The 27,298-nt window shown below is 45.4% G+C and overlaps 1 protein-coding gene across 47 annotated transcripts in view; it reads right to left on the bottom strand.

Annotated features, from left to right (window-relative positions):
* nrxn1a (neurexin 1a) overlaps nucleotides 1-27,298 on the bottom strand; it is a 2,342,145-nt gene that overhangs the window by 1,719,292 nt on the left and 595,555 nt on the right. For 25 of the 47 annotated variants that reach the window (XM_038810283.1, XM_038810313.1, XM_038810330.1 and 22 more), the window contains one exon: nucleotides 7,994-8,023. The exons of the other annotated variants lie outside the window; for them this stretch is intronic. In XM_038810283.1, coding sequence (XP_038666211.1) covers nucleotides 7,994-8,023 — 30 coding nt within the window. The remainder of the gene's footprint in view (nucleotides 1-7,993; nucleotides 8,024-27,298) is intronic. 47 annotated transcript variants of the gene reach the window in all.

Below are 27,298 nucleotides of genomic sequence, written 5' to 3'. Positions count from 1 at the left end.
AGAGTTGGGGTGGTGGGCTGCTCTGTTTTGGCCTGCAAATAACTACAAGTCTTTGTGCAAAAGTTGACAGAAAGGGCTAAATTTAATGTGCTCTCCCGAAGCAAGATTGGCAGCAGGGGGCAGTTAACTGAGTGGGAGGGTGGTGGGAGGGAACCCCGTACCTTCCTGCTTCTGTCCTAATTAGGTCCAGGTTAGGAGAGCTTGTGTATGGCCTTCCGCCCATTGCCAATTCAGTCCCATATAGGCCTCATCCCCCGTTGGGCAGGGGACCCGCCATGCAGGAAGCCTGACAAACAAACCCTGCTTACAGGCTGCCAGAAGGGGTGCCTTTTCCCAAGACACTGAATAAATGGGTAGAAATTTTCAAGATATCAGCAGAGATGTGTGTGCTGTGTTCTGTTCACAGGTCAAGGTTAAACTGAGACTGCATCACATGACACATTTACCTTCTCTAGTGAGTACACACACAGCTCTGCTGCTGACGCCTTCAAGCTTTCTACTCATGTTTTCATGTGCCAGCTTTAAATAAACTAACCCACAACGTGTTTTTCCAATCCCTTATGAGTGACTGGTGCCCTTACCTCATTATAAAAACACAACATGGCATTCAGTAGTTGTCAAACAGAATCACAGCAAGATTAAGTACAAATGTGACATAGTGAACAGCCTTGTTGCTGCATGGCAAGAGGAGACACTCAAAGTTCTGGCCAGACCAAATGGATTTACAGCTTCGGAAAGTGTTGAAACCGCAGCCTGGTGACTGTACATGCAAGCTTTGAAGCCACAGGACTGGGAAAGTGCTCAAGTAAAAAGCAAGTAAACAAATAGATCCCTTCTAGTGAGATTGCAGCACATAGCCTTTCAGTTCCGTAAGTGGAACAGTGAGTCATGAGGATCAGTCGGGAAAGGTGAGTGCCAAGAAGGTGAACTGGATTGATAGCGAGCAAGGGAAAGTCACAAAAAACACTGAAAAAATTATAATGCGTTGAGCTTTGGAAAAACTGCAAAAGCAGCTAAAGTGGCATTCATCACAGGTCAAATGGGGCATTGTCAGAAATTCTACAAAATTCCCCATTTTTAACTGGAATGCAGCTGACGTACTATCTGAATTCAAAATTTTGAAACAGCTTACAGAGCCCTGGTTTCTTGATTCAAGATTGTCTGAGTCAGACAAGCAAACAATGAAAAATTGCCTCGCAATTAGGAATGCAGGTCTACACAAGTCAGGATTAACAGCAGACGGCCTTAACAATTCCAAAAAGATATGTGGCGTGCCCAGCCGGCGGCAGTGGGATCCTCAGTTCCGGAAGCTAGCCAATGGGGATTCCTATTGTGGCTATCCCACGCCATCAGGGAACCCACGGGTGTGGGTGAGCTGCCAGCGATGCAGAGGGTCCTGCCGATGGAGAATCCCGCAGATGGACGGCATTGGAAGACTGGTTCAGAATCAGGTAAAACTTCTGAATTCGGCAACTAGGGTTAATGTCATTTTGAAAATAGACTACAGAGTCCATAGACCACTTAATCAGCAGATGCTGAGAAAAGGGTGTCCACTGTGATTTTTCAAATGCAGAGCTAGCCAGCAGAATTGTTGAGTTGATGGCCATCTTTACCCATGTAAGAACCCCAGAATAATCTGCTAGTTCAGTCCAAAACATATAGTACTGAAGATATACTCAAAGATGGCATAAGTATGCAGTGATCCACGCAGGACGCCGAAGCATAGCCACGACTGTTATCGTGCCAGCTTTAAATAAACTAACCCACAACGTGTTTTTCCAATCCCTTATGAGTGACTCATATATATCCAATCCCTTATGAGTGAAACATATATACACGACTACGATAGTAGGTGCTACACTCACTTGAATCTCGCAAAACATGTGAAAGATGTGGCCTTCTGCATGCATCAAGAAAATGTTCAGCTTTTGATCAATTTCTGTGAGGCATGTGGCAGAAAGGGCCATTTGCAGTGGCAGTGCACTAAAGCAGCTACAAAAAGCCATTGATTGATTCAAACAGACTAGCACCTTCAAGCAATGAGAATAACCATCCGTTATCTACATGGGTAGAAAGCTTGAAGACATCAGCAGCAGAGCTACATGAGTTATGTTTTGCACACAGAGTAAAATGAAACTGAGACTGGATCACATGACACACTTCCCTTCTAGTGAGGCTGATATGACTTAAAGGCATATTACAACATACATCATGAAATGATCTTATGGATAGTTCCTTCTAAACAGAGTGGCTGAATAGCAAACCAATAGTTTTGTGCAGATTACTCACAAGTTGGTGTCTTTAACCTGCTGCGTGTGTGTAATCATGCAAATAAATAAAATAAGAAGGGCCACTAAATCGCCCTCTTGCTCCAAATAAAACACAGGGGTTGATATTTTTCCAGGTGCACTCTGCTAATGAATAGTTGCTGCTAATTGAATCAAATTCATATAATGAGATATCCATTTATTGCTTCGATAATTTGAGATTGGTTTTATTTTAGTGGAGAGAAACATTTTAGAGTAAATGAGAATGCTGACATTTAAGTGTCAGTGCTCAGCATACAAGTTAACTATTTTCAGCCCACATTTCCACAGGCAGAAGGGAGGGATGTTTTCGGGAGGGATGTTTTCGGGAGGGATGTTTTCGGGAGGGATGTTTTTGGGAGGGATGTTTTCGGGAGGGATGTTTTCTCCAGTTATTCCGCTGAAGTTATTGTGGAAGATTAACTCAATAATCAGCAACATTTAGAATCAGTTTAGTCAAATACAAGGCTCTTTAATGGTAAAGCCCTCTCTCCTCTGCTTCTGCAATCTGCCTTAGGTAAGAGTTAAGAATCTTCTTGCACTGGTGAGTCACAAATGTGGGGCTGGAGGTGTGTGGGACCTCCGCTCGCAGGCAGGATAAGTGGCCACGTGCAAACATATTGTGACCCAATTGGATATCGATGGACAAGGTGCCCATCCATTATGCATGGGGGATGGCAGGAAGCCAACGACCCAGTCGTTACCTCATGGGATCAAAGTTCCAGGCACCATTTTTAAAGCACACCCAGGCTGGCATTCATTTTCTGCAATCTAGCAATATATATCTGGCTGTGTGAGTGAACACCTTGAGACTACAGCTGCTGCTGAAAACTTCTGATCATCCTTCCCGCAGATTATTGCTGTCATTCAGCCTTCATTGGAGTGATGTCTCAGAGCATTCAGAGTATCCCTATTATTTAGGAACGCTTGCCTCCAGGTTCTCATCCTGCCCATCTGGGAATGGTGGGAAGTTCTGTTTCCAAGTGATGTTGGCAGGAGGCACTTGCTCCCTCTTTCAGTTAGCAATGTTCCAGTCACCCTTGCAGAGCCCGCACCCTGCCTTCCTCCCTCCCTCAGTTAGCCATGTCTCGACCCCTCTTGGAAAAACTACACCCAAACTCATTGCATCAATGCCTCATTTCTTGTGGCACAACATGAAAGAAAGGCAGCTCCTACTCAGTCCAAATCCACCAGGAGTACTCCATCTGCTGCTACATGCCACTTTTAACCAGTCGTGAATTTAAAGGCACATGTTTCTTATTTGCTGTAGAGTTAGTTGCAAATGCATTAAATTTATTTTGGCAAAATTGTGTTTCAATGAGTATGCATGACATGCTAATGCATTATAAATAGGTTCCTGCCTGCTGCTTGTCGTCAGGAAGCTTGATCTGCCTTCAATCTGCTGCAACCTTTATTTCCAACTTTCATCTCACTTTTAGGAAGCTGACATTTCGCCTTCCACGCAACTAACTGCACCTGCTGGCCTCGTTTCCTGCTGCCGATGGCAGCACAACATTCTGCCCCTAACTTAATTTGAAAAGGGTGCAACCTACTTTCAATTACCAGTGCAAATTGTTCCACTTTCCTCATCGTTTATATTGGGTATCGCTGCACAAGATTGCAAACATGCAATGAATTAATAGAACATAGAACATAGAACAGTACAGCACAGAACAGGCCCTTCGGCCCTCAATGTTGTGCCGAGCCATGATAACCCTACTCAAACCCACGTATCCACCCTATACCCGCAACCCAATAACCCCCCCCCCCCTTTAACCTTACTTTTATTAGGACACTACGGGCAATTTAGCATGGCCAATCCACCTAACCCGCACATCTTTGGACTGTGGGAGGAAACCGGAGCACCCGGAGGAAACCCACGCACACAGGGGGAGGACGTGCAGACTCCACACAGACAGTGACCCAGCCGGGAATCGAACCTGGGACCCTGAAGCTGTGAAGCATTTATGCTAACCACCATGCTACCCTGCTGTCCCTAAATGGCCACAGGTAACTGAGTAGAGTCTGCTCATTTCAATCTGGTTGTGGAGTGAGAAAATATTCATACCATGAAACCAAACTAGATTTGAATTCACACTGGAGATGCGAAGAGACATGGGAAAAAATGTGAACACTACCACCCGGGTAGTATCTGAAGCAGATAACTCACTCTTTACAGCATCTGCCACATGTCGTTCCATTGATTTCAAAATCAGGCCACGGCTACAACTTGCAGGTAATCTGCTCAAATAAGTAATCACACAGGCAGCAAAAGGTGAACATTTCTCTCCGTATTTCCACTTTTCCTATGCCTTACTTGCAAACTGTGCTCAAAAATTGGGTGCAATGCCATGGATAATTCAACTTGAACTTCGCCTGTGCTTTTCTGCGGCATTGGCAGTGTGTTTTAACCCAGCCTTTTTGTCAGTTTAATGAGTGAAGTATTCAGCATTCCCGTCCTATTCCAGGGGGAATCCTGTTGGTCACATATTAACTATTCACAGCAGTTGAGTGATTGGGCCATCAGCCAGACACATGTGGAAGCCTTATTCATTTATAGTCCAGATTCTATCGCAACAATGATACTCAGGTTGCATTTTTACGTGGACTGAAGAGACTGCCACAGCTTTCCCATGAAGTGAAAGTAGGTGCACTCTGACAGAAAAATGGTGGCCAGCACTTAACCCCCTGTGAACTCCCAGGGCGGATTCTCCCATTCAGCGGCAGAGTGTCCACGCCATCGGAAACGCCATCATGGTTTACGCCACTCCAGTCTCCGATCCCGGCGTGAACTGTGCGTCGCGGGATCAGTGCATGCGCAGTCACAACTGCGCCAAACCGTGCATGCGCGGTGGCCTCCCTTAACGCGCTGGCCCCGACGCAACATGGGGTGGGAGTTCAGGGGCCGGCACGGAAGAAAATAGGCCCGGGGAGTGAGAGGCCGGCCCGCCTATCGGTGGGCCCTGATCGCAGGCCAGGCCCCATCGGAGGCCCGCCCGGGGTCGGAGCCCACTTCCCCCACCGCAGGCCGCCTCCCGACCCTGCGGGCAGAGTTCCCGCCGGCTGCGACCAGGTGTGGACGGTGCCAGAGGGACTCTGCCTTTTTACAGTGGCCGTTCAGCCCATTAGGGCCGGAGAATCGGCGGACCGGCCACGTACAGCGGCCCGCAACCGCCGCCACGCCAATCGCGTCGGTTGCGGGGTTTCTCCTGCCCAGCCCTGGACTCGGAGACTCCCACCCCCCATGTCTGTACTTTGGGATTGCAATTCAGGTTTGGACTCAATTTTGCACCTGCAACCTGCTGAGAGTTAAAATGACCTCCTCATGTCTGCATCTGACTTAGCCTGAAGAAGTTGCAGAAATATCCATTTTATGCAATTGAACGTCAGGTCTTTACAAACAAGTTTCTTCCATAAGTGCCTGATGCGTGTCCAGGACAAACTGCCACATAAAAATCTTGCACTCCTAGTTTTAGAGCTACATTTTAGGCACTATCTACCTCATGGAAAGGTCTGGCATCTTCACATTTGATCCTTTTTTTGAAATAGAAAAAAATGGTTTTGCTGCCTCTTCCAAAACACAGTTAGTATTTATGCTTCGTAATAGAGAACACATGGAGGACAAGGTCATTTTATTACATTTGCAATGTAGAAACAACCACAAATGCCTTTACTGCTCAGTTATTCATTTATCTCCACCAAAGCTATGAACAACAACACTAAGAATCCCCCATTTCCCTGTCCATATACCTGTTTCTTGCTCTCCAGAATTAAAGAGCAACCTTACAGTCTAAATTGCGCTAATCATCAATTTCTGTACTATTATTCTTCAGGCATAATGTTCCTTCATAGATTAATCCCAGAGCTGAAGGGGTTGGATTACGAGGAGAGGTTGAGTAGACTGGGACTGTACTCGTTGGAATTTAGAAGGATGAGGGGGGATCTTATAGAAACATATAAAATTATGAAGGGAATAGATAGGATAGACACAGGCAGGTTGTTTCCACTCACGGGTGAAAGCAGAACTCGGGGGCATAGCCTCAAAATAAGGGGAAGTAGATTTAGGACTGAGTTTAGGAGGAACTTCTTCAACCAAAGGGTTGTAAATCTATGGAATTCCTTGCCCAGTGAAGCAGTTGAGGCTCCTTCATTAAATGTTTTTAAGGTAAAGATAGATAGTTTTTTGAAGAATAAAGGGATTAAGGGTTATGGTGTTCGGGCCGGAAAGTGGAGCTGAGTCCACAAAAGATCAGGCATGATCCCATTGAATGGTGGAGCAGGCTCGAGGGGCCAGATGGCCTACTCCTGCTCCTAGTTCTTATGTTCTTATGTTCATCTAGCTTTGACAAAGGGTCATCAGGACTCGAAACGTTATTTATTTTCTCCCCCTCCTGATGCTGCCAAACCTGCTGAGATTTTCCAGAAAAATCTTTGGTTGCAGATTTCAGCATCCGCAGTAATTTGCATTTATTCCTTCATTTAATGCCTGGCATCACCCTCTTACCAATTCTCTGGCAAGATGGCAGGAGCACCTATATTCTACCTAGCGGTTCTGATGGCATCCCTGCTGTGAAAAAGCAACACACACTGGAGATTCATCTCACTATGAATTAAAAACGATAAAGTCATCAGAAAATGTTTTGATAATAATCCTGCTTCACCTGCTGCGAAAATCAAAAATGTTCTGGCTGACCAATGACTCTTCAGTTACCTCTTTTATGTTGCTGATGAATTTAGTGCCCAGAATACAGCCAGAGGTCCTCCTTTCTACAGCCAGTATTACACCCTGAGGTTGTCTTCTTTATTGTAATTCGGCCCAAGGTCAAATTCAGGCATTAAACTCTGGTCCTGGTGGGGGTGCATTTGTTACTCATGACGAGTAGCCAAATGATCAGTCCTGGAGTGTGTGAACTCAATGCATCATCTCACACCTCACATTAGTTGTAGTTTCATTAAACATCTTTCATTCAACATAGCATTTATAAATATTCAAATTTGGAAAGCATTCTAATCATTTTTCGTACATGCTTCGAACTAAACATGGAAAACTAATTACATTCACAATAATAGTCAGACCAGCTCTTAACGTCTTGATTGATCAAAATCTCCCATTAGAGTGTCCTAATTATTTTTCTGAAGATGCAACATTTTGCTATATTAAAATACAAAAATGAATTCTTTTCCATGATATAACATTTTGAAATGAATACTATTTATCCTGTTGTACCCTGCACCCACAACAGCCCAATAAAATTCAGTATATTTCTATTATGATGCACAGTTCAGATAATTGCACGTTTAAAAGAGCATACTCCACATAAAGGAGCTTGTGTAACTTATAGCAAACATGCATGAAGGTTAATTTAAATTTCAGACCGCCACATTTCATACTGATGTTAAATGAATAAAATGCTAACCAACAATATCATTTAAACATTCAAAAATGGCTCAAAACATATTTTCAGGATCATTTGCAAAGAACTTTGGCCCAAACTGAAGTTTCCTCAGAACACGCCCCCTTCCCTCTCTCCCATTCAAACATTGAGAAGGTATGAAAGACATATAGCTTTAAAAATCTACTTTTGACATTAATGTTAGAAGCAAATGAATAAAAATAATTTACTTCTCAGAAAGACAGTTCAAGAAATTTCAAACACAAGGAAGGAAATCTGAAACAGACAACTTACCAGTCCTGTAGATGTTGCTAGAGATAACTCCTTGGGAATGAAGAAAATCTTAACTAGTTAATCCTTGCTAAATTTTCAGTGTGTTATAACAACATCATATTCAAAATAAACAACTGCTTTAAAAGAAAAGGCTGAATTTGAAGAGTATAGATTTCAAGTATTTAACTCTGGAAGTATTTCTCTGATGTGTTTTCCCTCCAAGGTTTAAAAGAGGTTACTGAAATGATGAAGTATTTTGATAGTCTATTCCTATTTAGCCTATTTCCAGATAGGGGGGCAGTGATGAGAGATTTTGAACTGAAAATTGTTGACGAGAGTGGGGAAAGGGATTGGAAGAAATTTCTCTACCACAGGCAGAGATGGGACAGGCTTATTGTGTCTTTTAAGGGGAAAACTGATTAAATATTTGAACCAGAGTAATATACAGGGTTAAAAGGTGAGAATAGAGCAGTGGAAGTAGTTTGGGGCAGTAGTAGGACAAATGGAGCATAGATATAATGGACCAAATATCCTCCTTCCACACTGTAACTCTCTATGCTTTTATAGGTGATCAATTCATAAATTTAACATTTTTTTAACTTATCAGCAAATATTTCATTTTCACACACTGGATTTTTCTGCATAGTAATGCACCGTCCATAAAGCAGAAACTCTTGTGTCAAATTATCAGCCAATTTCCAGAGCTGATTTTTTACAATTTCCATATCTTATTTTTTTATTTTGACACAAAATGTGACATATATCAAAGATATGAATACATAGATAATTATTACCAGTTTCCAATTTCAGCCAGAATTCTTTTAACGTGCATGGTTATTTTTTTTACAGCTTCCCTTAAAATAGTTGATTCTAACAATTAACTTTCTTTCGAATATTTTTTAACTGGAAATTTTTTGTCAAAAATAAACAGTGCAAAAAAAATCAATAATTTCAGAAAAAAGATCCACATTCAGAGAAAAGACAAGTGTAAAGTTGTGTACCATTCTTAGTCAGCTACTTTTCCAAGCTGAGCTGATTTATAATTATGCAATGGTAACCATCTTCTTATTCATTTATGTTTTTTCTTTCAGAAATCACTTGTTAAAAAATTGTGGAGACAGAGCCTTTCTCTAAAGGGGGAGATGGGGTGGTGGCAGTGATGTATAGCCGATGCATTTTTAGAACCAATGCTCTGTCAGCAACACCTTTAATTGACCACATAGCATTCGGCAAAAATAAATTAAATAATGGCACAATCTGAGGTTAATGGGTATTATCTTAGAACTATAAGGGCCGGGATTCTCCTCTACCCGGCAGGGCGGAGGGTCCCGGCGGGACGGAGTGGCGTGAACCACTGCGGCGTCGGGCCTCCCCAAAGGTGCGAATTCTCCGCACCTTTAGGGGCCAAGCCCTCACATTGAGGGGATAGGCCCGCGCCGGAGTGGCTCCTGCTCCGCTGGCCGGCACGAACGGCCTTTGGCGCCCCGCCAGCCGGGGCCGATAGGCCTTCGCCAGCCGGCGGAAGTTCGCGCATGCGCTGGTGCGTCAGCGGCTGCTGACGTCATACTGATGAATGCGCAGGGGAGGGGGTCTATTCCGCCCCCGCCATGGTGAAGGCCATGGCGGGGCAGAAGAAAAAGTGTGCCCCTACGGCGCAGGCCCGCCCACCAATTAGTGGGCCCCGATCGCGGGATAGGCCACTGTGGGGGCATCCCCTGGGGTCAGATCGCCCCGCGCCCCCCCCAGGACCCCGGAGCCCGCCCACGCCGCCAAGCCCGCCAGTACCAGAGGTGGTTTAAACCACGCCAGCGAGAAAGGCCTGTCAGCGGCGGGACTTCGGCCCATCGCGGGCCGGAGAATCGCCGCGGGGGGCCCGCCGACCGGCGCGGCGCAATTCCCGGCCCTGCCGAATCTTGGGGGGTCGGAGAATTCCGCCCAAGGTGTGGTTACAAGGAGATCAAAACTGGGAACTAAATATTCAGGGGTACATGCCTTTCATAAGGATAGGTATGAAGGAGAGTGTGATGGGGTAACTTTGTAAGTATGAGATGGAGTAAGTACAATAGAAAGAAATAATCTTGGATCAGAAGATATAGAATCCATATGGGTGGAGGTAAGAAATAACATGGGGAAGCAGACATTGGTGGGAGTAGTCTCTTGGTCACCAAACTGTAGCTATACTGTAGGATGGAAAATAAATCAGGAGATAATAAAGGTATGTAAAATAGACAGTACATTAATCATGGATGACTTTAATTTTAAAGTAGATTTGGAAAATAAATTTGGCAGAGGGAGCCATGAGGAAGAATTCATAGAATGTATTTGGGACAGTTTCCAAGAACAATATGTTGTGGATCCAACTAGGGTGTAGGTTATTTTAGATTTGGAAATCTGTAATGAGGCAGGTTTATAAAACAATCTCAGAGTAAAAGATCCTGTAGGAAGCAGTGATCATAACATTGTAAAATTTAGCATTCAATTTGTCGGTGAGGAAATTGGGTCAGAAACAACTGTGCTACACTTAAGGGTAATTATCATGGAATGAGGGCAGAGTTGGTTGGATTGGATTAGAAAAGGATGTTAGCAAGAAAGATGGTTGATCAGCAATGGCAGGTGTTTCTGAAAATGGTTCAAAGCTCACTGCAAAGATATCACCTGGTAAGGAAGAAGGATTCCAGGAAAGGGATACATCAACTGTGGTTAACCAAGCAAGTAAAGAATAGTCTTAAACAGAATGACAAAACATAAAATGCAGCAAAGATTGATAATAAACCAGAGGATTAGGATGGTTTAAAAAACCAACAAAAGATAAATACAAAAAATAAAGAGGGAGAAGATAAAATTTGAGGACAAACTTGCAAGAAATATCAAAATGGACAGCAAGAGTTTCTTTAAATATATAAAAAGGAAGAAAGAAGGCAAAGTAAATGTAGACACCTTAGAGAATAAGACTGGGGAAATAATGACGGAGGACCCACAAATGGCAGGGGAGTTGAACAAATACTTTGCATCCATCTTCATGGTGGAAGACACTAATAACATTCCAAAAATATTAAATTGTCAAAGGGGGTGGGTGGAGGAATAAAATCCAATGATAGTCTTGAGAGAAAAAGTACTGAGGAAGCTACTGGGGCTAAAGACTGATAAGTCGACAGGACCTGATGAATGCATCCCAGGATTTTAAAGGAAGGAGCTGCAGAGATAGTGGGCAGGAATCTCAGTTTGGGAGACATATATGTTTTCCCGCCGGAGCTGAATTGCACCTGATTTGCACTTGCTGGCAGTGCAAATCAGGAAGCGATTCGCAATTCTTAGTCATGCAAAGTTTAGGATGATGAGGATTGCAAAGGATTCCCTAGGGCCGAGGATTTAGGTGAGTCGGTAAACTCTCAGCAGTGGTTGAATTCTTTTAAGTATGAGCTCCTGCTGCAAGTCCCCTATGCTCCCTTTTGTATCATTTCACTCTCCAAGAAGACTGGATGTATTGAGTCTCAAGGCCGATGGTCTCTCTCTTTCTCATGTGTTGCATTTGGAATCAACCTCCCATGGGGCCCTGGCGGTCTAGCGACCTTGTTAGCTGCGGGAGCAAATCCGGTAACGACTGCTAAAACTTGTGAGCAGCTAAAAACGGGATTTGCGTTGGCAAGATCTCAGTTTGAGATCTTTCCCAGCCACTCCTGCCAAAGACATAATCAGGTTTACGCCCGATTCCCATACATTGTAATATTTTACCATTTTATTAAAGGGCTTGATGCTGTAGTGTTCGTCCATGACGTATCCGTCCCACCCTCCCCCAAACAGCATGATATCACTCCGGCGCAAATCACTACTAGTTTTCAAAAATGAAAAACAGTCGTAATGACCACACAGCGAAGTGTAGCTCCCGGGTGGTGAGGGACATGGCTGGGATGTGCCCTGGCAACCTGCCATTGCCCCCTGACAGTGCTAATTTGGCAGTGCCAAGGTGGTAGTTGGGAAGGGGGGGTGAGTTCCGTTATGTGTGCAGTAGGGGACCTAGTGGTTGCTGGGGGGGGTTGTGCCTGCACTGCGGTGGGGGGAGGTGATGCTTCTGAAATGAGGTGGGGGTGAGGGTAATGGCAGTAATGGGGAGTTGCCCCATTGCCTTTGGGGGGGGGGGTTTGAGGATGGTGTCAGTGATGAGGAGGCACCCCATTGTCTGTGAGGGAGGGGATGCCCCGATGCTGTGCTGGGGGGGGTTCAGGTCACCCCAATGCTTGGGTGGTGGTTGGGTGGGGGGAGAAACCTTTGCATTATTGGGCGGGAGGGAGCTGCCCGAAGTTCGCAAGGTGGTGGTGGTGAGGGGAGGATATTCCCCTTCTGCATGTGGGGCCGGGTGTGTTCCCCTTGTCCGCTGGGGGTCATGATTTCCGTGGTGGGAAGGGGGGCCTTGAATATAACTTTGAGATTGGGGCGCTCTTTAAAATGTGTTTAGTCCCTGCCCCTCCAGCTGGCTGTGTGATCCTTGCCAGCACTCTGAAATTGCATAGGGTGCTGTGAAATCAGGCGAGAAAATGCATTTGTAAATCTAACGAGTTTCACACAGCTGTTCTCGCTTGATCCAACATTCTACACAATTTTGGTAAAATTGCACCCCCTGTCTTTGCCACTCCCATTTGACCCAGTGTGAATGACCCTCTGTGTATCTTGCAAAGAGGCTATCACCACAATCTGCTCCCACTGCTCTTGTGTGCCCAACAGCAGATTCCTATCTCCCTCTAAGAAAACTGCTACCACAGTCCAGCACTTGCTTCCTCACCCCTTTCTTCAACCAAGGGTCAAAGACGAATGAAAGGCAACTAAACTATGGTAGTCTTTCATGAGTGAGCCTGAGACCTCAGTTGTGCCAGAGGCTTTAACCAGTCAGGGATCTTGTGCGTGTGATCCCGCTGTGTCTCTAATTGCATTGCAAACCCACTGCTAATTCAATCCAGAACCAACAACACACCACGGGATTCCAGTGCAGCACATCACCTCACAATTCGCCAACTACCCTGCTTCCAATCTCCGACAGCTCAACCCGTTCCAAAGAGCTTGATAAATTCAACCCCAATGTATTCGACCATGTCAGGAACATACATCTGGGACAAATATTGCACAGGACAGACAACGGTAATTTCCCTGAACAAATCCAAGTGGCGGCACGCCGAGGATATATTCTGCGCCTTTGGTGACAGCTGACCATCACAGTAGAGGCAGCGTTAATGCTGTGACAACAGAGAATGCTAGAGTAGATACTACATGTAGGGCGCGATTGAATGGCCTCATTGCCCAGACTAGGGACATGACAAGGCCATTAAATCTCACGAGAGTTCTCTTGTGAGACTTGCGACACTGGGCGCCTTATGAGATCTGGATCTCACCCTCACTGGGGGCCAAGATCGAACATTGGTGCCTGGCAAATCTCGACATGCCGCCATTTAGCACTGGCCCACACAAACATGGATCAAGCATGACCGGACCTGGTGAGGAGGGGTGGGTGGGGGTCTTCCAGGCCATCAGAGGCTCTTGGCTGGTCGGGTTTTGGGCAGGGTGGTACCCTGGCACTCCTGTTGCCACCTGGGCGGCTTACCAGTGTCAGCCTAGCACCTTGGCAGTGCCACCTAGGCATACTGGCAGTATCACTCTGGCAGTCCAGGTGACACTGTCAGGCTTGTAGGGGTACTGCCAGAGTTCCAGGTTGGCAGTGCCAGGGATCAGGCCTGGTGATAGCCCCTAACAGGTAAGTTGGGGCATTGTGAGGTTCCGAAGACCATGGTGTGTGGTCGAGAGATTGGGGCGGCTTTTAAAAATGAAGGTAAGTGTGGCCTCAGCGGGGCGTTCCTCACCGAGGCCAAAAAGAAGTCCTGTTTGAAAGCAGGGTCAGTCACGGCAAAGCACTGAGAAACACCGCACTAAATGCACTTAAAACAGGGCTCTGTTTTTTCGCCGTCAAATCGCGCCCATAATTTCTTCATGCCTTATCGTCTTTTTACCTAGTATCTCACTCTGCATGCCCAACATAAGAAACTGTTGGTGCTTTCACCAACCTCTTCACTATCTGTTCCATCTTCACACCAACAGTTGACCTCCTATCCTCTCTTTTATTCCAGATGTCGAAGATATGGAGATACCTCTGCCACTCCAGGAAAAGGAGATCAGCTTCCTGATGATCCAATATGTTAATCTCACTTTCAGAGACATAAATTCCTAAACTACATGGGCTGGATTCTCCGTTTCTGCAACTAACTGCTGACGCCAACAGAGAATCCGTGGACTTTTATAACAGGAGAATCGGCGCCGCGCCTGCACCGATTTCGCTACCGGTGAGGGGCTGGCACCGGTGCTGTGTGGAACACCATCACTTCCTATGAAAAACAGTGCAGGATTCGCTGGTTCCGCGATCGACACTCGCAGGGCTGACAAGCTGCAGCCGCACATAAACATTCACTCCCCACACACACACACACACACACACGTATCAAAGCCAAAAAGATGGATAGGTTGTGCTGGAACGCCTATACAGCTGAAGGCCGCATGGCTGCTTTGCCAGCTGTGGTAATGGTGTTGCGTACCCGTCCACCCCAACCCCATAGCCCACCCCTTGGCCACCCCTCTGGCAAATGTCCCGCGGCCAGCGGCACAACTGTTGGTGTAGTATGGCGGTGTTGGACACTGTCCATGAGTCCTCTCTCTTTTTCTCAGCAGTAACCACGCCAGGTTCATGATCTTTGAGTGCACACGTGAAACGCGCCATCGGAAACTCGGCCCATCTTAGACAGGGAATTGCAGTGGGCTCACTAATGTTATGCAAACAGTGTTTGAAGTACACGTGGCGTGCATCGCATTGATGCTATTTTCGAGGTGACGGAGCATCGTGATTTGCCGTCGGCTAACGGAGAATCCCGCCCCATGTTTTTTTGAGGTTAGATTACAGGATGCATCTTCACATGATTAAAATGTGGGCACACATATGTAGGAATTAGGAAAAGAAGATCGGGACACCACAGATGTAAGCTTATTGTGTAAGGTGTAAGCAACACCCACTCACTAGTTATGCTGCAGTGTATTCAGAGGCTGACTTTGAGGACTCAGAATATTAAAGAAGTCAGGTTGGCATATAATGTCAATGAACTTATATGGAATATCACAGAGCTCAAAGAGGTCCAGCTTCAACTGGATCAACTTCAAACTGAGCATAAAGACATTACTGTGCAACATGGCCACAGTCAGAAAAAGTCTACTGACAGATTTCACGGCTGCCACAGAACCTTTTAGTTGAGGAAACTGGAAATCATCAATGTTTAATCCATGAGCATGTAATCATTCTTTATATTTCTCTGATTAACTTTATTTCTACTTTAATACTGACAAAACATCAGGTTGACTTAGAAGCAAAAACAAAAATGAGAATGTAAAAATTGAAACAAGCAACACAATTATATTATTTCACAATTAAATGAATAGAAACAAAGAACATATAGTGCAGAAGGAGGAAATTCGGCCCATCGAGTCTGCACCGACCCACTTAAGCCCTCACTTCCACCCTATCCCCATAACCCAATAACCTCTCTTGATCATTTTGGACACTAAGGGCAATTTAGCATGGCCAATCCACCTAACCTGCATGCCTTTGGACTGTGGGAGGAAACCGGAGCACCCGGAGGAAAGCCATGCAGACACGTGGAGAAGGTGCAGACTTCGCACAGACAGTGACCCAGCGGGGAATCGAACCTGGGACCCTGGCGCTGTGAAGCCACAGTGCTAGCCACGTGTGCTACTATAATGCCCTATTAGAACAAGATAAAATGATCAGCAGTAAAAGATAGGCGGCACAGTATTTTTGTGCAGCAGGTAACAAAGTAATATCGGCAGGTGAAGTGAGTGGGCAAAAATCATGGCAAGTGAATCAATATTTAGAAGCTTGAGGTGATCCACTTTTGAGCTTACAAAGGCAAATTGTAACATTTTCTCAACGATAAGTGAATAGCTGCGGAGGAGCCTAAAATCTGTGCGCAGGTACAAAAAAAATCAAAAAGGTCTTCATTCATAGGAGATTGAAATACAATGCTGAGGAAGTTATGATTCAGTTATATGGAGTCTTCATCATAACCCAACTGACATATTGCATTTAGTTTTATGCATCCAAGGAATGATACACTGAGGGGCACGGTACTGGCTCACCAAATTGATAACGCGGCTTGAAGCATTAACAGTCAGGTAGTTTGCATCAACTCGGCTTGTATTTCATTGAATTTAGAAGATCAAGAGGTAATTTAGCTGTGGCCTTTAAAATGGTAAAAGGATTTGATGGAGAGTAATTACTTCCTTTGGTTTGGGGATCCAAATGAGGGGGGGCAGAATTTTGTTTTTAAGTTAGAGCTAGTTTGGACCTAGATTAAGAAGCAGTTTTTCTTACAAATGGTGATGGAAATCAGGAAATAATTTGTTGCTAAGTCAATTGAAATTAAATTTTTAAGATCAATATGTTTTTGTTAGTTAAGTGTATCAATGGATCGGAAGCAAAGACAGAAGGTTGAATTGAGGTGAAGACCAACCATGATCGAAAGGGAATGGCTGAATGGCTTACTTCTGTTCCTAACCACAAAAAAATGGGCTGCATACGCGCGTACGTGAAAACAGCAACAAATTGTCCCAGGGAAAAAACTCCCACCTACAGCAACCCTCAGTTAAAGAAAGTACTCCATAGTCTTTTAGAGTCTTAAGGACCACCTTCCCCACCCTCAACACTCCTGGAGATAAAAGAAGGTGCAGATAATATAGAAATTATTGATTTTTTTTCAATCGGTTGGAGAAAATCAGAGTTTGAAGTATGATTTCAGCCATCTGCATTTCTGGGAGGCTGTGTGACCAACACATATAATGTGTTGCATGACAGCTGTCCTGAATGGAACTTGTTTTTTTAGTTCAAAGCTTGTTCCATCAAATGGAACAGATTAATTGAAAAATCACATTTGTTGTGAGATATTGTAAAAGAAAACCCATCGGAATAAATTTTAAGCTTTAGCACTCCCTGGAGCAGACTTCTAATGACTTTGGGACTTCAGGTGCAGAGCCAAGTTCATTTAGCCAGTGGCCACCGGATTTCACAACTATTAGAATTGATGGACAGAAAATCTATCACACATATTAACTTCCATGTCCAAATTTCCGAGAATTCAGTCCTGCTCTATAGAGCTCTTACTAGTTAAGATTAACCCTGATGTCCAGAAAAGATTGAACAACCTAGTATGGCTTGATTCTATTTTCATTGTTTTTAAGTGCTGCCCTGTTTCAGGATCTACTTTACAGCATTTTCTGCGACTATACTTAATTTAACGAGTAAAGAAACACAAGCAAATAATTCTTTCCTGGATATTGGTCTCATGATGTGCTATGTTCTAGCTTTTGGAAGAGACAGGAGAATACGATGGACATACATGTATCCTCTTGTTAGAAACACATCATGATAAAAATTATTAAACATATTCTTGACAATCTCAGCAAAGTGTGTATCAAATACAGATTTTGGTTGATAGGAGATCAACTTTTCTTTGTGAAATAATATTTTAGCCACAAAAATCAGATAAAGTGAGTGTGTGTATTTGGGGCTGGATGGGGAGGTGTTGGTGTTGGTAAGGGGAAAAAAATTGACATATTCTTTCATATGTTTTAATATGTTTTGTATTTTGGTACATTACTTTCATTCCATTCAATATAGGAAGCTGTTTAAAGCTGCATATTCAAAGCCTCAAAGATTGATTTGAGTCTATAACAGGCTATTCAGCCCATCATGTCGACATTGATCCTCTGAAAGAGCACCCTACCAAGGGCCACTCCCATGCCCTATCCCTATAACCCCATAATCCCACCTGACCTTTGGACACTAAGGGCAAGTTGGCATGGCCAACCCACCAATCTTGCACATCTTTGGACTGTGGGAGGAAACCGGAGCACCTGGAGGAAATGCATGCAGATACGGGGAGAATGTGCAAACTCAGCACAGTCACCCAAGGTTGGAATTGAATGCTGTGAGGCAACAGTGCTAGCCACCGTGCCCCCGTTATCTAAGTGGCATTTATTTTCCTGCAGCAGGTGGACCATTGTATAAAATAAAGCAGTGTAACTTTGAGCTGAGAAGCAAGGGTTCAATCACAAACAGAGAAATGTGTGAAAGGATAAAGCATTTGGAGCTTAGCCTCAGCAGAAGTTAAACCACAAGATGTGAATGGACAGGAGATCTTTTTCTGTGATCAAAAAAGAATTTGATTCTTGTTTGAGTATGATGCCACAGTGCAAATTCAAGCTAACATTATCTACATTTTTGAAGTTATAAATAGAAGAATGACAGGGCATGGAAGCCTTCTGATGTATGTGTGTGTAGCAATATGGATGCAGCAATATTATTGATAGTATTGAAAAACTGAAGCCTTGATATGTACTTGGGGCTGGAAAGAGAGTGGCACGGAGAATTCCTGGACAGGAAAGCAGATATTCTGCAGGACACCGTTCTAACCGTTTTCAGTCGGTTACCAGGCTGATAGCAAACCTAATCGATAGGTTGACTGTCTATCATGTGGGAAATTAATTGATGAGTGGATGCCAGTCAAATTGGGAATTGGATGCCCAGACATGGTAAGATGGTGAGGGTTCTGGGGGCGTGTAGCCAGATGGGGATCAGAGATTGTGGCGCTGGGGGATGGTGCAGTTAAAAGTGCAGCGTGTAGCTTAGTGTGATTGGCTGAAGCTGCCCCCACCCAAATTGCTGAGAGGCAGTTATCTGTCAGTCACCTGAGGCCTGTTTAGTGGCACAAAGGTGCACATTGTATTCTTCTCTTTGAAGCTTAAATAGTGTGAGTCCCACTGGTTAGCTGAGGTCTGTATAAAAGACAGACAAAGGGGCCTCACGGTAGCATGGTGGTTAGCATCAATGCTTCACAGCTCCAGGGTCCCAGGTTCGATTCCCGGCTGGGTCACTGTCTGTGTGGAGTCTGCACGTCCTCCCCGTGTGTGCGTGGGTTTCCTCCGGGTGCTCCGGTTTCCTCCCACAGTCCAAAGATGTGCAGGTTAGGTGGATTGGCCATGCTAAATTGCCCGTAGTGTAAGGTTAATGGGGGATTGTTGGGTTACGGGTATACGGGTTAAGTGGGTTTAAGTAGGGTGATCATTGCTCGGCACAACATCGAGGGCCGAAGGGCCTGTTCTGTGCTGTACTGTTCTATGTTCTATGTTCTATGTAAATGGCACTCAGTAAGCTTTGCGCATGTGAAGGAGACACAGCTGGAGTGAAACACTTCCAGAGTGGGAATTTGGAACTTGGTAATTTGGTGCAGTGAGGTAATTCGGTGCAGAGTGGGAGAAGGTGCTTTTTCCCTATTGTTTTGCTCTCTCTTTCTTCTGGCCTGTAACCTTTAATCTGCAGGGAGAGAACCAGAGAGCATCTGTGAACCTGGGAAGGTAAGTGTTTTATACGTTTTTATTTTTATTATCTTTTCAAATTGTGTGTGTGGGGAGGGGGGGGGGGGTGGAAACTGAAGTGACATCACAGTAAATCTGCGACCTGATTGGCTGGTTGGGAATCTACATTAAGTTTAAAAATTAAGCATTGTTAAACTAATTAAACAAAATGACTCAATTACTTAATTATAATTTAGAGGAGTATCTAAGCCAGAGATTGGAGAGTACTGTAATTAGCTTTCATATTTATAGTAGAAATCTAGTGCGAGAAAACATATAGTTAATAGTAACATTTTTTTTTTAAATTTAAATTTAATTTACTAATTAATTGATGCAATGTCAATTAGAGGGGTGCAGTGCTCTGAATGTGAGATGTGGCAGATCCGGGATGCTTCCAACGTCCCGGATGGCTTCATCTGCAGAAAGTGCACCCAACTAGAGCTCCTCACAGACCGCATGGTTCGGTTGGAACAGCAGTTGTATGCAATTAGAAACATGCAGGTGGCGGAAAGCGTCATAGATAGCAGTTATATAAATGTGGTCACACCCAAAATGCAGGCAGAGAAATGGGTGACCACCAGAAGGGACAGGCTGTCAGTGCAAGAATCCCCAGTGGTTGTCCCCCTCTTGAACAGGTATACCCCTTTGGATACTGTCGGGGGGGGGGGATAGCCTATCAGGGGAAAACAGCAGCAGCCAGAGCAGTGGCACCACAGCTGGCTCTGATGTTCAGCAGGGAGGTTCAAAGCGCAGAAGAGCAATAGTCATAGGGGACTCTATAGTCAGGGGCACAGATTGACGCTTCTGTGGACGTGAAAGAGACTCCAGGATGGTATGTTGCCTTCCTGGTGCCAGGGTCCAGGATGTCTCCGAACAGGTAGCTGGCATCCTGAAGGGGGAAGGTAAACAGGCAGAGGTTGTTGTACATATTGGTACTAATGATATAGGCAGGAAGGAGCATGAGGTCCTGCAGCAGGAGTTCAGGGAGCTAGGCAGAAAGTTAAAAGACAGGACCTCGAGAGTTGTAATCTCGGGATTACCCCCTGTGTCACATGCCAGTGAGGCTAGAAATAGGAAGATAGAGCAGCTAAACACGTGGCTAAACAGCTGGTGTAGGAGGGTGGGTTTCCATTGTCTAGACCACTTGGAGCTCTTCCGGGGCAGGTGTGACCTGTATAAGAAGGACAGGTTGCATCTAAACTGGAGAGGCATAAATATCCTGGCCGCGAGGTTTGCTAGTGTCACACGGTAGGGTTTAAACTAGTATGGCAGAGGGGTGGGTACCGGAGCAATAGGTCAGAAGGTGAAAGCATTGAGGGAAAACGATGGAATAGGGCCAGTATGGCTCAGAGGAAGAGCAGACAGGGAGATGTTGCTGAAAACAACGGGTTTGGTGGCCTGAAGTTCATATGTTTTAATGCAAGAAGTATTACGGGTAAGGCAGATGAAGGTGGAGCTTGGATTACTACTTGGAACTATGATGTTGTTGACATTACAGAGACCTGGTTGAGGGAAGGACAGGATTGGCAGCTAAATGTTCCAGGATTTAGATGTTTCAGGCGGGATAGAGGGGGATGTAAAAGGTGTGGTGGAGTTGGCTACTGGTTAGGGAGAATATCACAGCTGTACTATGGGAGGACACCTCAGAGGGCAGCGAGGCTATATGGGTAGAGATCAGGAATAAGAAGGGTGCAGTCACAATGTTGGGGGTTTACTACAGGCCTCCCAACAGCCAGCGGGAGATAGAGGAGCAGGTAGGTAGACAGATTTTGGAAACGAGTAAAAACAATAGGGTTGTTGTGATGGGAGACTTTAACTTCCCCAATATTGACTGGGACTAACTTAGAGCTGGGGGCCTGATGGGGCAGAGTTTGTAAGGAGCATCCAGGAGGGCTTCTTAAAACAATATGTAGACAGTCCAATGAGGGAAGGGGCTGTACTGGACCTGGTATTGGGGGATGAGCCCGGCCATGTGGTAGAAGTTTCAGTAGGGGAGCATTTCGGGAACAGTGACCACAATTTAGTAAGTTTTAAAGTGCTGGTGGACAAGGATAAGAGTGGTCCTAGGGTGAATGTGCTAAATTGGGGGAAGGCTAATTATAACATTATTAGGAGGGAACTGAAGAACTTAGGTTAGGGGAGGATGTTTGAGGATAAATCAACATCTGACATGTGGGAGGCTTTCAAATGCCAGCTGAAAGGAATTCAGGACCGGCATGTTCCTGTGCGGAAGAAGGATAAATACGAAAAATTTTGAGAACCTTGGATAACGAGAGATATTGTAGGCCTCACTAAAAAGAAAAAGGAGGCATTTGTCAGGACTAGAAGGCTGGGAACAGATGAAGCCTGTGTGGAATATAAGGAAAGTAGGAAGGAACTTAAGCAAGGAGTCAGGAGGGCTAGAAGGGGTCACGAAAAATCATTGGCAAATAGGGTTAAGGAAAATCCCAAGGCTTTTTACACGTACATAAAAAGCAAGAGGGTAGCCAGGGAAAGGGTTGGCCCACTGAAGAATAGGCAAGGGAATCTATGTGTGGAGCCAGAGGAAATGGTCGAGGTACTAAATGAATACTTTGCATCAGTATTCACCAAAGAGAAGGAATTGGTGGATGTTGTGTCTGGAGAAGGGTGTGTAGATAGCCTGGGTCACATTGAGATCCAAAAAGATGAAGTGTTGGGCGTCTTGAAAAATATTAAGGTAGACAAGTCCCCAGGGCCAGATTGGATCTCCCCCAGAATACTGAAGGAGGCTAGAGAGGAAATTGCTGAGGCCTTGACAGAAATCTGGTTTAGCTCACTGGGCTAAATCGCTGGCATTTAAAGCAGACCAAGCAGGCCAGCAGCACGGTTCGATTCCCGTACCAGCCTCCCCGGACAGGCGCCGGAATGTGGCGACTAGGGTCTTTTCACAGTAACTTCATTGAAGCCTACTCGTGACAATAAACGATTTTCATTTCATTTCACTTTTTTCATTTCATTTCAGGTGATGTCCCGGAGGACTGGAGAATAGCCAATGTTGTTCCTTTGTTTAAGAAGGGTAGCAAGGATAATCCAGGGAACTACAGGCCGGTGAGCCTTACGTCAGTGGTAGGGAGATTACTGGAGAAAATTCTTCGAGACAGGATCTACTCCAATTTGGAAGCAAACGGACGTATTAGTGAGGGTCAGCATGGTTTTGTGAAGGGGAGGTCGTGTCTCACTAACTTGATAGAGTTTTTTGAAGAGGTCACAAAGATGATTGATGCAGGTAGGGCAGTGGATGTTGTCTATATGGACTTCAATAAGGCCTTTGTCAAGGTCCCTCATGATGTGGAGATGCCGGTGTTGGACTGGGGTGAGCACAGTAAGAGGTCTTACAACACCAGGTTAAAGTCCAACAGGTTTGTTTCAAACATGAGCTTTTGGAGCACTGCTCCTTCCTCAGGTGAATATTCTGACCAGTGGTGTTCCGCAGGGATCAGTGCTGGGACCTTTGCTGTTCGCAGTATATATAAATGATTTGGAGGAAAATGTAACTGGTCTGATTAGTAAGTTTGCAAACGACACAAAGGTAGGTGGAATTGTGGATAGGACTGTCAGAGGATACAGCAGGATTTAGATTGTTTGGAGACTTGGGCGGAGAGAAGGCAGATGGAGTTTAATCCGGACAAATGTGAGGTAATGCATTTTGGAAGGTCTAATGCAGGTAGAGAATATACAGTGAATGGTAGAATCCTCAAGAGTATTGAAAGTCAGAGAGATCTAGGTGTACAGGTCCACAGGTCACTGAAAGGGGCAACACAGGTGGAGCAGGTAGTCAAGAAGGCATACGGCATGCTTGCCTTCATTGGCCAGGGCATTGAGTTTAAGAATTGGCAAGTCATGTTGCAGCTGTATAGAACCTTAGTTAGGCCACACTTGGAGTATAGTGTTCAATTCTGGTCACCACACAACCAGAAGGATGTGGAGGCTTTAGAGAGGGTGCAGAAGAAATTTACCAGGACGTTGCCTGGTATGGAGGACATTAGCTATGAGGAGCGGTTGCATAAACTCGGTTTATTCTCACTGGAACGACGGAGGATGAGGGGGCGACCTGATAGAGGTCTAGAAAATTATGAGGGGCATTTACAGAGTAGATAGTTAAAGGCTTTTCCGCAGGGTAGAGGGGTCAATTACTAGGGGGCATAGGTTTAAGGTGTGAGGGGCAAGGTCTAGAGGAGATGTGCGAGGCAAGTTGTTTACACAGAGGGTAGTGGGTGCCTGGAACCCGCTGCCGGTGGAGGTGGTGGAAGCAGGGACGATAGTGACATTTAAGGGGCATCTTGACAAATACATGAATAAGATAGGAATAGAGGCTTACGAACCCAGGAAGTGCAGAAGATTTTAGTTTCGACGGGCAGCATGGTCGGCACGGGCTTGGAGGGCCGAAGGGCCTGTTCCTGTGCTATACTTTTCTTTGTTCTTTTTGTTTGTTCTTTGGTACAGAGGTAAAGTATTGGACCTGGAGGAAACACTCTTGTTTCCCTGGCTCACAAACAGTGCTGTAAATGCACTTGCCTCATGGGTCTGGTTCTTCTGTACCCTTTTCACCTGCAGGGATTCCTGACCTCTGGGATACTTGACCAACATTAAAATCTATTTGTCATAATTTTGCTTATTCACTTAATTTATCAACAATTTTTTGGAATGTCACTCTGCCATCTGCAATGTTTGCAATGCCATCCGTCATGTGAGAGTACCTTTAAGAAATGGATGTTTAAGCAATGTACCTTTAAGAAATGGAGCAGCTCATATTACTGAAGTGATGTCAGAATGTGGGTGGAGCTGGGCTTTTAGCTCAGTCATTTTGCAGTGTTTTGGATTCAGTTTTGAGGAAAAGAGCTTGGGTGTGTCTGCGTTTGCAGTAAGCTGTATCTGCGGTGATCTCTGCCATGAAAGACTATCTCTGAATTATTTGGGTGATTTAAACTCATAATAGTAATGTCTTTAACCTGACGTGTTTCTGTTTAAAGGTGTTAAGACTTTTGGAGGTTTGACGGAACATTTTGAGGGATTATTTAGTGTTGTATTATTTTTGGGGTTATCTTTGAAGTAAGGGGTGTTAAAGGATCCAATGTTTATTTAGAAAGGTTAAGTTGAATTCATGGAATAAACATTGTTTTGTGTTTAAAAACCCCTGTGTTTATAATTGTAATACGACACCTGTAGACCAAGCCGTGTGCTTCAAAAGCAACAATACGTTAAAGGGAGAGGTTGGTTGAACTCCATGATACATTTTGGGGTTCTGAAAACGCTGCTCCCGTAACGCATCTATCTTTTTTGTCATCAGATAATTTGTGGCTTTTTGTCCCATATCTTAGTCATTAATAAATACAATGAATAACTGAGGCCCCAAAACAGATTCTGTGGGCAATGCTAATAGTTTACCTGCTCACTGTCTTTACTCTGTCTCCTGTATCACAGCAATTATCTAAACAAGTCAATACTTGCCTTCACTTTGATGAGTTTCAATTTTAGCTAAATCTTTAAAGCAAATATTGTCGAATGCCTCTGGCAGTCCATACAATTAGCATTCATGAAGATTGTTCTGTCCACTACTTTTTTCTCCTCTTTAAAACCATCAGTCAGGTTTATCAGACATGGCGTAATCCTTACAAAACTCATGATAACTCTCTGATCAGCTGAATTTTTTGAAGATATTCAGCAACTGTTATTTTCCTTTTGATTACATTCATTTGATGAGTCCCCATCTTTGATTGAAGAGGGCGCCTGGTATGTTGATTGCTTCCTCTGACAAAAATACCAATGTAAAGTATTGAACATGACCAAGCCCATCAAGATGCACGCGCAACAGGATTGTCTGCCATGGATGGGATGCCCCAGGTCCAGGGGGTAATTGATGGCACGTATGTCGCCTTGTGCACACCGGGGCATCAGGGAGTGTCCTTCATTAACAGGATGGAGTTCCACTCTCTGAATGTTCAACTTGTGTGTGATCACCCCCTCCGGAACATGCATGCGTGCGTACGCTTCCCCAGGGAGCGTGCATGACAGCTACATCCTGGGACACTTGAAGATCTCCAGCGTCTTCAAGGACCACCCCAGGATGACGGGTTGGCCCTTGGGGGATAAAGTGTACCCACTGAGGTTCTGGCTGATGACGCTAATGCGGAGGCTGGAGACCGAGGCGAAGATCCAATATAATGTGACCCATGTTGCCACCCATGCTGTCATTGAGCAGTGCACCGGACTGCTCAAAATGTTTCCGATGCCTGAACCACTCTGGTGATGCACTGCAATACACCCTCCAGAGGGTCTCCTGACAACTTGGCACAGCAACAGGGCAACGTGCTGGAGGAAGAGGAGCAACATGTGGCCTCATTTTAGGAGGAGGTGGACCAGGAGGGAATGTTGGATGAGCCTGGGGTGGAGCGGCAGGTGGAGCCAGAGAGTTGAGGACAGGTAGCGTCAAGGATTCAGCATGTCTGGAGGACCAGGAAGGCCCACATTCTCGCCCATTTCTGACAGAATGAGGCTTTGTCCATCAGCTCTCCCCCTCCCATGACAATTCCCCCCCCCCCGACCCCCCCCCCCCCCCCGACCCCCCGACCGCCCGGTTGCACCCTCCCAGGGGTCTGTGTAACATCACCCCAGCGTGATGGGCTGTGTCGGCACGGTCAACGGGTCGATATACAAGGCAGGTGAGTGATGATAACTCGTTGTGATGCAAGCTCTGGTGTTCCTCAGTTTACATCAATGTCTGACTCCTTTCCTTGTCCTGCATTCACATCCATCCTCTGAACGGGGTCTGTATCGGTGGCATTTGATCTGGGACCATGAGCCCAGAGGGGGGGTGGAAAATGGAGGATGACAGGTGTCGGCGAGTGCAGCCAGGCCCCTTTGTGAAGATTAACATGACAGAGGCTGCACATATATCAGGTGAAACATGTTTTAATGGTGAACATTGGACATTTGCCCTAGCTGCACATAGTCTCTACCCCTGCAGTGCCCTCCAGTGCCCACTCAGTGATCCTTTCACTTCTTGATCTTACGTGCTCTAGTGCTACGTCTACATGTATCCCAGGATGTACATCAGAGGTGGAGGCAGCGGGGGCAGCATGGTGGCGCAGTGGTTAGCATTCCTGCCTCACGGCGCCAAGGTCTCAGGTTCAATCCGGCTCTGGGTCACTGTCCGTGTGGAATTTGCACATTCTCCCCGTGTTTGCGTGGGCTTCACCCCCACACCCCAAAGATGTTCAAGGTAGGTGAATTGGCTATGCTAAATTGCCCCTTAATTGGAAAAAAAGAATTGGATACTCTAAATTTATAAAAAAAGAGTGGAGGCAGCTGCTGCTTTCCGCACCCTATGGCCTTTGATGCCGTTGGTGGATGTCCTCTGGAGGGCCTGGTGCCGGAGGACTCCAGCCAACTTGCAGGTGTGACAGGCAACGCAATACCATCCTGTTCTGTCTGCTGCCCTTGATGTGCCAGTGTTTGGATGGGGAGAAGAACTGGAGACCGCTGTCATCTCCTTGGTTTTGGGCCCCAGATTGGCTTTCGGTACTTTCTCCTCCCTGACGGTGTCCCTGGGACCCTGGGGGTTTCCATGGGATGGAGGGACAGTTGCTCTGAGCTGCAGAGGCCTCTGAGTCATTTGGATTCGCCAGCCCTGGCAGCTCTCTATTGTCTGCACCATGGTGTCGATGCCCTCCGCGATGCTCCTCAGTGACTGAGCCACGCTCTGCAGTACCCCAGTAATGTCCACCTGCAACTGGGACATGTCCTCAATGACTTGGACATGATATTGAGGCCCACAGACGGTGGTAAATATATGGAACACGCTGCCTGGGGAGGTGTGGGAACAGGTACGATAGGGGCATTTAAAAGGGCATC

This window comes from Scyliorhinus canicula, chromosome 1, assembly GCF_902713615.1.
Source record: "Scyliorhinus canicula chromosome 1, sScyCan1.1, whole genome shotgun sequence".
Taxonomy (NCBI): Eukaryota; Metazoa; Chordata; class Chondrichthyes; order Carcharhiniformes; family Scyliorhinidae; genus Scyliorhinus; species Scyliorhinus canicula.
The sequence above is the reverse complement of the archived record's forward strand: the minus strand, read 5'-3'. Positions and strand labels throughout refer to the sequence as shown.